Source organism: Montipora capricornis, chromosome 10 (assembly GCF_036669925.1).
Source record: "Montipora capricornis isolate CH-2021 chromosome 10, ASM3666992v2, whole genome shotgun sequence".
NCBI classification, from domain to species: domain Eukaryota; kingdom Metazoa; phylum Cnidaria; class Anthozoa; order Scleractinia; family Acroporidae; genus Montipora; species Montipora capricornis.
Window position 1 is genome coordinate 27,783,073 of NC_090892.1, and position 12,500 is coordinate 27,795,572.

Sequence of the window (12,500 nt, forward strand, 5' to 3'; positions counted from 1 at the left end):
GAATTGCGTGAGATTTCTTTCTACCTTGGTAATCTCCGTAACGTGTGACCGCTGGTTAACACGGTATATCAAAACCCAAGTGTGAGTCACCGCAGCATAATTTACCATGGAAAATGCCATTTACCATGGTGTGTGTAACTACACCTATTGACTCAGGCATACTCGGGTTAAAACAATAACAAAGAAACCAACCAGCAAACAGAACAACAATCATACAACAAGAAAAGCAACCGAACGCTTTTCCAATAAGGAATTAAAACTGAATCTCACAAATTGGAGGATACCTGAACTAGCACTGTATGTTTCCCTGATAATGTATTCGTTAATGTCTTTGAGTTTCATGTCAACCAAAAGAAAACATAACCGTGAAAATTATGTAAAAGTAATTGGCTAGCTGTGTTTTCGTCAAGGTCGTTAAAGGGGTGGGTTGTAACATGAACATGCTTATTCTGTGGTTCAAACGTTAACCATAGTAGATTCCAAAGAGAATTAAGAAGAATAATGAACGCGGCTTATGTCGAGGTACACAAAGTGGTGCCGCAAAACCCCGAAGAGTTTGAGTTACAAACCTTTTCATTCGCTCTCCAAAAAGCATGGTTTTTGTCTTCAATACAATCTGACGCAGGCTCAAAGATTCTCGTAAGAACGTCCTGCAACGTAAAGACTCTTAGTCAACAGTGAAGAACCTGAGCAGTATTTATCTCCCTTAGCTCGTTACTTCCTTAATTTGGAATGACTACAACCAAAGGTAACACTTACAGGTAAATAAATGGTACTGTTGCCTATGGTTGCCACATAAAAGTAGTATGATGTTCAGTTATCGTTCACGCCCTGTATTCCAGCGGGTTCTGATTTATTTCATTCGTGGTTCTTTCTTTTATGCGGATCCAATTGTCATTTTCACTGAGGGTTCGGCATAATTTATTTTCCCTTCTTTTTCCTCAGAAATCATCCGTTGCAACATAGTTCATATAGATGGACTGGTTATGAAACCTCGAAAACTTCAAAAGCGAGAACAGTACTGTGGCATGTTAACTTGACTGTGACTATACACAAACTTATGTCCTAGGTTTTTGCAAATGAGTTTGAATAAATTAACAGAAACTTTTGACTGGTTGTATTTTAGAAAAAGGGTGTGGTTTTTGCATTGTCAAGGCCAAAACAGCGAACAAAAACATAAAACAAAGAAACATGCCTAGTTTCCTAACCACCTCTATGTATAATTAACTATGGTTGGAACCATGAAGTAATGCTTTTAATATTCTTGGAAGTTCTGTATAGGTATTTTAGGATACCGCAGGGCCTATGGACCGAGACCAAGAAGAGAATATTTCCCCATCCTACCTGACTTAACTTATTCAATAAGTCGAAAGACAGAAGTGATCCTCGCACTTAAATGGACAATTTAAGCAATTGTCTCACAAACACACTTGAAAAATTCAGGCGGCTTCAACTGGATTCGAATCCATGACCTCAGAGACGAAGGTGCAATGCTCTTTGTCTGTAATCCTCATCAGTTATTACATAACAAATTTTATAATTATTAATCTCACTTTTGCAAATTCAGGATCACGTTGAGCTATGTAAGGCATAATGTCCTGATATAGTTTAAATGTTTCCAGGCATAGATCCAAGGTTTGTTGCGAGGTATATTGATTGGATGTAAGATTCTTGTGCTCGGAGATCGCATCACGAATGTCCGATTTAACGTATTCCGTCTAAAGAACGAGGAAAAACATGGCACATCATTAATATTTTTACTAAAAGATGGTAGCCTATTTACAAGCCACATCGACTCTGGGTCTGAAAATTATTCGTACCACAGCAATGAGAAGACACTTCCCTGTGAAAAAGGGATGGACTAGTAACTCTCACACCGGCAGCACAATGTTAGGACTATTCTTGCGTAAAAGATTCAGTTAATTCGGAAATGTTGATTTTGTTTTCCTCTAAAAGTTCTGTTACGACCCAATACTCATTGTGAGCTTTTAACGTATTTGATCACTACATATCTCAGTTTCAGTTGATATCTGAGTCATCAAATTCCCACCCTGCCAGCAGAGCCTTTCTTAACTCGTCGAGAGAGAAAGGACTCTGCAGAAATCGTGTCAAGTCTTTATTGAATATGAGCAAGCCGTTACTAGGAGACAGTTTCAAACCCAGGCGAAGTCTCGATAGCACTCTCAGACGTAGTATTGATTTTCATACTGAAGGCTCGCCTTTGACCTTCACCTTGTCAAAAGTATGATGCTCGCGCTGCCTAAACCGGTTTGACCGGAATGACCAGCCCAGAAACTTGGGCTGCGGTGACTTAAAGTCTTGACACTATTTCTGCACAGCCTCTCTTGCCCGCCCTCTGGTGAGTTTTAGAGAGCTCGCAGGATGTTTGTTAAATGCCCAGTGGTGTTAAAAGTACTTGGAAATTATAACTTGCCCCTCAGTAAGTCCAATATCTTCTCGTCATATTCATTATAACGCTTTTTCTCAATCGAAGCGGTGGACAAAGCGAAAGTACTTTTTCTAGTCAATTTAACAAACAGATTCCATGTTGCGGCTCGTTTGTTCAGTAACAGATCACAGATGACGTGAAAATGTGATATGAACAAAAAAGTGCCACACGAGGCTGTAGCAGAGTTTGTCAACGTGACTGTTCTTACCACGTTTGGACGACTTCGGTGATCTATTACAGAACAGACGAACGGCAACATGGAATTTATTTCTTTTATGTTATAAAGAATTGGAAAGTTTTTTATGATGACGTCCACCATGCGTCTGTCCTCTAGTGAATCATAGGTAAGAAGCAATCAAAATGTGTGCATTATCGAACTTACTTTTGGTTTAATATAGTGTGCTTTATATAGTGTCAACTATATAAAGTGGTCGCAGCAAACTTTGAGAAGGTAACTACTTCATTTTTAAGAGAAGTAGCTTTAACATTAAAGTGTATAATAGAACGCTTTGATGCCTTCTTGTCCATTATTTCACACCTGACAGGTTAATTGCCTTAAAGTGAGCGCGTTTCTATATGAAGTAGGCCTTTGAGGCTGCTGTTAATGTTTTACTACTAACTAGGTTTTGGAGATTATCCCGAATAAGCTTCAACTTGTCTATCAGCTTTTGTGTATCCGTAAGGCCTAAAAAAAGAAATTTTTGCAATTAGGAAAAACAAGAGCATTTATCACTAAACCCAAATAAGCTATCCTACAGCGATTCCGTTTAAACAATCGATAATATCAAGAAAAAGTCTCAGCCAGGCACTCCGTGTATCGAGTCATTCAAACAACAAGGAATTTAATGCCAGTGTTTTAATATCATAAGGAAGATTGTTCCACAGTCCTAGAGCAGAGACAGCTAAAGCTCTGTACACGTAACAAGGGCCAACGTTTGCAAAAACATAACCCTTTCTTGTACTTGTACATGTTCATTGCCGTGACTTTAACATCTTCAGTTCCCACGGCCTGCTCCCGTCTGACCTTGTAAATCAGTCGGTAGAGCAGCAGTGATCTAACCCGAAGGTCGTGGGTTCAATTCCCATCCTTGTCAGAGTTTTTCTCTGTCCTTGTGTGGGCCCATTTCCATTAGTAGGGCTAACGCTCACATGGTCTATATGGGTAGAAAACTACTACTTCACATTACACTCTATTCAGTCAAGTCTGCTTTAAATTAAAGCTGATCAGTTCGATTTTCCAAAAACTTAAAAGGTCTTTTAGCGGTGCTCTGCATCAACATAGACGCTGCTAAGGCTTCGTCGGACACCCTTAAAAATTACCTGAAAATGGTATCAGAAAAATATGAATTCTATTGCGGCTTCCATACTAAAACGTTTAGCCTAACGGATCGACAGTGTTGTAATCCTTTGGAAACCAAACAATTTTTACCTTTCTATGAACCATTTGAATGCATGGTATCGTATTTTGGATGATAGAAATTATACACTTACCCGAAGATAATGTCGGTGACACTGTGGGCTGGGATCTGCTCTTTGATGGGCTTGGTGTCACACCTAAGAAATTTTAGAATAACCATTACAAACTAGTGGAGAGTATTTCGTTCTGCCATTACTAACACTGGCCAGAACTACGTATGCTGCCAAGCATTTTCCACCGAAAGCAGAATAATTGTAGTATCATCTGTCTTTATTGTTGGAAATTCGTAGGAAAGGCTTAGATTTAACGGGACACCTCGTGTTGGAGGTCAAAACTGGACGTACATCTAATTAGATGCCTTTCTGGGCATAAGGGCAGGACTGTCGAGAACACGGCTGACCACAAAACTGCCAGGCTAAACACAGCGCTATTTGAGGCGGGTGGCTAGACTTACAAAATGGAAGAATGTTCCAAATTTCAAAAGGAAGATTGCATGATATAATTTACGTGGGACATATCTCAGTGACCGTCTTACATCGTGGCCAATCTTTGTTTCTTATTTTAGAGATCTCTGCATCAGTAGCGATGAAAAACAAGGGCCACAAATCTTGCGCTTCCTTTTAACTTAATCAAAAGAGAAAGTTAGCTAACATTGCCTAAGAATCCCAAGTCCCTCAAACAATTGTACTCGGGATTCGAGAATTTCTCGACTTGGAAGGTTTTCTCAAAAGCGTCGTTGATCAGGGTCGCATTTTTTTCTTTCTTTAAATCAAATACTCACCGTTACTTTGTCGGACAGCAGATGAAGTTGATATCACCGAAGAAGGATTTCCATTCAAATTAATGAGTGTTTCAGGAAATGTCTTATACTTTCCCGTCCTATTGTCCCCTACGGATAACACAACACACAGCTTTCAACCTTGTGGCCGGCAAGTGCTGTTTCTTTATGTACAGTCTTATTTTTGTTGCTGTTTTCACTATGTTATTCCCGGCCACTTAAATTAGTTTATCCGAATGGTAGAATGGTACAATGTGCAGTGCACGGGCTTTTATCTCTACCTGGATTGTAGTGTGTTGCTGCTTTGAACTCTTGCTTCTTACGTCAGGTGACCAAGTTCGTGATTTGGTGACAATAAAGTGGTATTACTAATTTTCTAGCAAAAACTCAAGTTTATTCATTAATTGACAAACGTGTCCGCTTTTAGACAAGTAGCCTTCTAAGATAGCCATTACGAGGTATTCACAAATGGCATTCATGTACAACACGATTAAAAATAAGAATCCATAAATTTAAGACCATAGTTTTAGCTTTAGCTCAGTGGTTGAAGCAGCCGTACTAGATCACGGAGGCTCGTGGGTTCAAATCGCATCTGAGGGTTCGGATTTTCCGAGCTCCCAGTTGATGATAATGCTTAATATCTTTCATGTATCAGTTTGTTTATTTATTTATTTACTTATTTATTTATTTATTTATTTATTCATTTTGTCACACTACACTGTTCCATTACAAGAATGCAAGTTTACAAGATAAAAGTAAAAAGTGGCGAGGAAACCTAAATGAAACCGCGGGGCTTATATGAAATTAGGTTTCCTCGCGAAGAACAAGGACGAGTGATCATAAGAAAAGACATAAGGCAGAGGGTCGAGAGCCAGTTTTATTTTATTAAAATGTAAGATACATACAAACATTGTCTTTTCTGAATGAATAAAGAATTGCTGTATCTTATTTTTCACAGATGCAAGAGATGAAGAACTAATGATATCTGAACTTAGAGTAAGACTATTAAGGAATTTCAAGTGGGCCTTGAAAGAAAACAGAAAATTGACGTATATGTGTTCTGTAATATGGTAAGCAAAAAGAAAGTGCGTGCCTGGTGTTATAGCTATCGCCGTACAATTATTCAAGGGAAATATCAAATTTTCAAGGAAGATAAGAATTGCAAAAAGAGTACATAAATGATTGACCTAATTGAAGATCTTACTTAAAAATAGGATGTGCATGAGCATCATAATCGGACCTGCTTATTATCCTTATCGCTCGTTTTTGTAGAATAACGATTCGCTGAAGACAAATTTTGTTTGTGGATTCCTAAACTAAGTTACAATATTATATGACTAATTCCGTGAGCGGGCAAGATGAACCAAATCCCGCCCTAATCCCGTCCACCAACATGGCGGCGATGACGTAACGTGAAAACCATCTACAATGGTGGGGATGACTAGCCCAATTTGTTCAAAATGGTGGCCACTCGGAATAAGTCAAGATGGTGGCTAGCTAATGAGATATGTACAGGCCATGTAGGTATACTGGGTTTTAATGAGATGTGGAACGTCTAGGTCTATAGGGCATTATTTAAATGAGACACACGCCATGTAGGAAAATGGGGTTTTAATAGGATGCAGGATATGTAAGTGTACGATGGCTTTTTTATTTATTGTAAGATCTACCGTTCGAAGAATGAATGTCCCCTGGAGCAAAAATATTTTAACACTCACTTTAAGCAAACTACCTGCATAACCACCGAGGTCGTTTAAAACAGCATGCAGCACTGGATCTCTATGACAAAGGCGTAAGGATTCATCCTGCTGCCCCTCGTGAGTCCACAACATTTTGACCACTGTAATGACGAATGTCGTTGTCGATAAGAGTACAGACAACGCTGAACCACTTTCAATTTGTTAATTTTACAGTTCTGTTCTCAGTTATCAGCCCTTTGAATGAAATCGAGGCTGGAGTCGACCTTGCTTTTCAGGTGACTATAAGAGACAATCGCTCAAATTGTCCATTTAAAGTGGTACTACGACCAAAAAAAAAAATCCTTTTTTCCTTTGGATTTCAAAACTATGTTAACTAAACACTAACTGACCCAAGTTTTAAGTTCTGATTTTAAAAAGACACCTGTTTATTTTAACTGGAAATTTCTTATTTATTCGTCCGCCATTACTTACTTTAAAATCTTGAGAGAGCTGGGTCGGGGAGAAAATGACGTCAAAGACTCGCTGGTTTAAGAATGCAATGCGTGTGTACGCGGCCAAATTAAATATGCAGCACGGGAGTTTCAGGCTTTCAGACTTTTAAACCCGTGTTTTGCATATATAATAAATAGCGTTTACACGCTGAAATTTTAAGCTAGTGAGTAAATGACGTCATTTTCTCTAGATCCAACCCTCCGAGGTCCAATCGGCCAGTTTTGAACGTGAGTAATGGCGGACCGTGAAATCCAAAATTTACACTCAAAACAAACAGCCTTTAGATAAAACTCAAAGCGCAAGATTTTTCCAGTTAGGTGTTAGGCGAACACGATTTCAAAATCTGAAGAAAAAAAGGAAATGATTTTTTGATCATAGTACCACTTTAAGTGCGAGGATCCCTTCACTCCTTTGCCTTTTCCATTCTTCGTTTAGTATCATATTTGCGACCACCCGGATGGCTGGTCGGACATAACAGAAGCACAGAACACAAATCTCTCTTACAAATCCATTTAACTTATTCATAATTCGAACCTAGATCTTCTTAATAAATAAAAAAAAGCTCTCCCACACCTGCATGTACTGCATCTCATTAAAACTCCATAAACCTACATGGCGTGTATCTCATTTAAATAACGCCCCATATACGGAGACGCTCTACATCTCATTAAAACCCCGTATACCTACACGGCTTGTATCTCATTAAATAGCAGCCATCTTGACTTATTACAAGAGGACGCCATTTTGAATAAACTGGTCGAATCATCCCCCACATACTACTGATAACGCTATCCATGGGATAAAATCAACGTGGGATAATTCATTTACTTTTGAGAATGCATATCCCTTTGATTGTCGTTTATCCACTAAAGACCGCTATTCACTTCTTGAACAACTGAAACTTTGGAAAAATAACAATTCAACAGCCCATAAGAGATCATATCAGGAAGTTAAGTGCTTTACTTTCGTCATTCAAACAATCGTGCGGAAATCACTTACCCTGTTAGCTTAACTGCTCTCAAAAACAAAACGTGATTGGAAAAGAATTAAACCGGCCTATATAATATGAATCCTGTTCCCAAGGTCTTAATATTTGGAGAGATTTCCAAATTACGTCAGGAAACAACTTTCAGGGGGATTATACAAAAAACAGCTAAACAGCGAAACGAAACACCAAAACATCATGTATGACCCCACCATACATTGAATACTAACCTAAAAAGGTTGGATTTTGAGATAAAATATCATTTTAGAGGCCTAATTAGGCCTAAAACGTTATTGCACCTACTCTCAAATCTTGAAGACTCTCTGTCTACCAAGATGCACCGCGCACAGACACGCAGGTTTAGTATGATATGAAACCTCCAGTTTCTCCGTCGGTGCGTTTTCCCTTCTTAAAATCATTCGTTATCGTAGACGCCCATCGGGATTTGTTCTTACTCGGTGCTTCATAGTTTATTAGGGACCAGGTATTTTGCGGTTAAGTGCAATTCGCAAGCGTTTCAACGTGGGTTGGAGGACTGAGCAGTTGGACCAACAATCAATTCCAGAAAATGTTACGACCTGAGCAGCTAAAGGCAGTATGTTTGGGGAAATTTGAGTTCGAGATCACTGAGAGCCCAAATCGATTAATTGAGATACCACAAAAATTAACTAAAACTGAGTTTGCTGATGTCCTTTCTTGGTAAGCCGAGTGACATTTGTAATCTCTTTATAAATTAATAGTTGGATATTTACTTATTTTATTTCGAGACTTGTTTGGAATTCTAATTATTGTTTCATTTAACATTTAGATGAGATGCATTTGTTTGGTTAGCAGTTAAAAGCATTCATGAAAATATATTGCCGAATTGAACGATGCCCAAGTTGTTGTGTGACTGTTAACGGCAACGTTTGCAGCAGAGCCTTAGTGAACAAATTTACCAGAAAGAATATATTCGATTTGTTAAAGGCAAGACCAACGAGTACTTTTACCAAAAACTTAGATCAGCATTAAATGTACTTTATTGAATTTTTTTTTGTATAGATTTCTTGCGACGCGAGCTGCGTAACGTGACAAAATCAATCCGAAACTGACCCGATAACATGTTATAAGTCCAAGAGCGGCAGCGGTGCTTTATTCATTGCAAATTTATTTTTTATTCGACTGGCCAGCTTTTCTAGTATTCCTTTGTAGCTTTTTGTCGCTTATTTCTTTCCCACTCGTTACTTCACACCGAATGAAAACATAAACAAAGGCCTAAGTAAAGCATCTCGGTAGACAGAGAGTCTTTAATCTTAATCCTAATAATTAGGGGTAGTTTTAGGCCTAAAATAATATTTAATCTCAAAATCCAACCTTTGTCGGTTAGTATTCAATGTATGGTGGGGTCATACATGGTGTTTCGGTTCGCTGCCTCCGGCGTTGTTTCGTGGTTCAGTAATGTCCTCTTTCAGGAAATGTACGAGCTGCATGCTTAGCCAGGGTTCCAAATTTACTAAAACAACAAATGGTTCTTAGAGTGCATTTTCTTTGGAAGGTAATCACATATTCACGGTATTAAATTATTAGAGATTTGGACAACTTAATTAAGCCAGGCTTTCTGCAGATCAGAAAGTTATAGACATTTATGACCATTTTATATTTTCTTACCTGGCAAATAAAAATATCCATAGGCATTGGTGTCATTCAGAGGTTGGCATTCGTCATAGCTACCAGTTCCATGTTGTAAGGATAAACTGCCGGCGGAAAGATAACCTTTCGGTGCAATTATCTGAATGATTCCGCCCGCTCCTCCGCCCAAGAATGGTGGAGGATGTGCAGAAGGTTGTCGATTTCCTCCATCAACAATCAGCCTTCCATTACTGTGGATTTCGACCTTGTCGACAGGAAATTAATATTAAAAGTGTAATGTTCAACTATGTCTCAGCACTTGTACTTTTCTATGCCACTGAAGTTTCGTTGTATCCCTAAAGTCAAAATGGCTCAGTCAAGAAAGATTGTAGCCCACCACACTCCAAATCCCTCCAACTCCGTAAGACATTTTACCGGACTTTTAACCCATTGACTCCTGGGGGTTCCCCATTGACGAGTAAAATCGTCTGGCGTTATAAAGACAGAGTAAAATACTAAGTATGGCCAGTTTAGGGTGAAAGGGTTAATAACAGTTTGTTCATGTTTCCGTCAGTTTCGTCTTTGTTTGTTCTCTTTAGATTTTCATTATGAAATTGCTTCAGAACTGTTTTCTACTATGATGTGCAGTGGACGGAAGAGTAAAAACTGAAATTACGTCACTTTCTTCCTGATCAACCATGATCATTGAAAATCATTACATTTCTACATCTGATGCTTAAATGTATGACATTTCATGTATTCCCTATAAGTGGAGTTAGTCTCAGATCTCTATCAATGGAGATAGCTGCAATTGAAATTGAAAGTGTGGCCCAGTAGTTAGGGCTCTTGCCTTGAGATCCGGGTATCCCAGGTTCAAGACCCGCTCTGACCACTCATTGAATTTGTTCCTGGTAGTCCCTGGTTCAACTTCGCAGCTGCACTTGTAAATAGTCAACTGGTTTGCCTCAGGCAAGTTGGGATTCTTAACAGTTGTTGTTGTTCTGTTCCTTCGTTTCGTTGTTGTTCATTGGCCCTGAAAAGCTCCTATGTATAATAATAATAATAATAATAATAATAATAATAATAATAATACCAAAACTTCTTAGCAGCACGAAGTAAGATATCGCTTTGATGATCCATACGATGTTTTTGAAATTCATATTTAATCAATACATGTTTCGGATGAAACATCATCCATCGTCAGTTGACAAATGAGAAATAAACTAAAGTTGAGCAATAAATAGTGTAACAAAGTGAGATATAACATGAATAATTAAGGATGAAGGCGAGAACAGAATAAAAACACCCAACCACGAAACAAAACAGAAAAAACCAAACTGTTTAGGCTAAGAAAAGAAACTAATTAGTATGAAAGGGATAAATTAAGATGTTTGACTTGGGAATTTAAAGATGGCTGCTCCCAAAGGATATGCATGGCTTCTTTGATTTTCAATTGGAAACGTGTGGAAGCAGAGTCGAGGATTTTAAAACAGTCTTCTGAACACCGGGAGCGACAATCTTCAGAACCTCTCAAGTGCTTAAATATGTGGGAATGTTTGTCGGAGGCGAGATGTTCACGGATGCGAGTGGCGAAATGTCTATTGGTTTCACCAATATAACAGGCATTACAGCCTGCACATGAAAACTTGTAAATGACTCGCGATCGTAAACCCGAAGGGATAGGATCCTTCGTCCCACTAGCGTTCATGACACTTTCGAGTTTTTGCATATGATGGTCAGGAACTCCATAGAGGAGACTGTTGCAATAGTCTAACCTACTGGTTATAAATGCATGAATCAGTTTCTCAGTACATTCACTAGTGAGGTATTTTCGTATGTGTCGAGTATTATACAGATAGAAGAATGCACTACCACAGGTCTTTGTTATATGTGTTGCCATATCCATGTGCGAGTCGAACCAGGAACCCAGATTTTTTGCCGAGTGTACGGGGATTACATCAACATCGCCAACCCTAATACTACTGACAGACACTTTCGATAGCTGCTTTCTCGTTCCGATCACCAGAAATTCAGTCTTATCATCGTTTAACATCAACTTATCATTAATCATCCATGAACGAACATCTGCGATGCAGTTCTCCATAGCAACTAGCGCCTCAGCTTCACACGTATCCTCTAATGGGCGAAATGACAACTATAATTGAGTATCGTCTGCAGACGGCAGGTGAGATTTAATTATACTGAAAAGTTTGCTAGCATAGATAGTAAAAAGTAGGGGACCAAGGCATGAACCCTGAGGCACCCCACATTCTAGGCCAAACTTTTTGGAAAGAGCACCATTAATTGTAACTTGTTGCGATCGACCGTTCAAATAGGATAAAAACCAGGGAAGAGCTGACCCACGTAGGCCGAGCCGTGACTGAAGTCTATGAATAAGAATATCATGGTCCACGGTGTCAAAGGCGGCGCTAAGGTCCAAAAGAACTAGGAGTGTCACATGACCCGTATCCATATTCATAAGAATATCATTCTTGACTTTCAGTAACGCTGTCTCAGTAGAGTGATGCTCACGATACGCACTCTGCATTTCCGGGAACAAGCCATTTTCCAACAAGTGGGTCTGCAACTGGAAAGCAACTGCTTTCTCAGTAAGCTTAGAAGTAAACTGTAGGTTGCTTATTGGGCGGAAGTTCTTGTTTACCAGGTCTAGTCCAGGTTTCTTAAGCAATGGATGCACCAAGGCATTTTTCCACTCATCAGCGAACCGACCAGTCTTTAGTGATAAATTAATCATCTTTGTGATGACAGGCAGTAGATGGTCCAGATGTATAGACAGTATAGAAGATGGAAATGGATCAAGGTCACACGATTTCTTACAGGCTAGTGCTAATTTCTTTACATTCTCCTCAGTGAGTGACGCGAATTCAGAAAAAGAAGGGTCCGTAGTCATTTCCAAGACGGTAGTAGAATCAGATTCTTGGACAGCACTGGGAGGGGCCTGAGCGCTGGCCATCAGCTTGGATCTTATTGCAGTAATCTTACGAACAAAGTAGTCCCCCATATCATTGGCGAGCTTAACAGCATCCGTGTGAGGCGGGAGAGTTTTATCA

The 12,500-nt window shown here is 39.1% G+C and overlaps 1 protein-coding gene across 3 annotated transcripts in view; it reads right to left on the bottom strand.

Annotated features, from left to right (window-relative positions):
- LOC138019184 (adhesion G protein-coupled receptor L4-like) overlaps nucleotides 1-12,500 on the bottom strand; it is a 68,266-nt gene that overhangs the window by 17,416 nt on the left and 38,350 nt on the right. For all 3 annotated transcript variants that reach the window (XM_068865880.1, XM_068865881.1, XM_068865882.1), the window contains 6 exons: nucleotides 9,469-9,694; nucleotides 4,648-4,755; nucleotides 3,941-4,003; nucleotides 3,070-3,134; nucleotides 1,554-1,718; nucleotides 570-650 (listed from right to left, as the gene is read on the bottom strand). In XM_068865880.1, coding sequence (XP_068721981.1) covers nucleotides 570-650; nucleotides 1,554-1,718; nucleotides 3,070-3,134; nucleotides 3,941-4,003; nucleotides 4,648-4,755; nucleotides 9,469-9,694 — 708 coding nt within the window. The remainder of the gene's footprint in view (nucleotides 1-569; nucleotides 651-1,553; nucleotides 1,719-3,069; nucleotides 3,135-3,940; nucleotides 4,004-4,647; nucleotides 4,756-9,468; nucleotides 9,695-12,500) is intronic.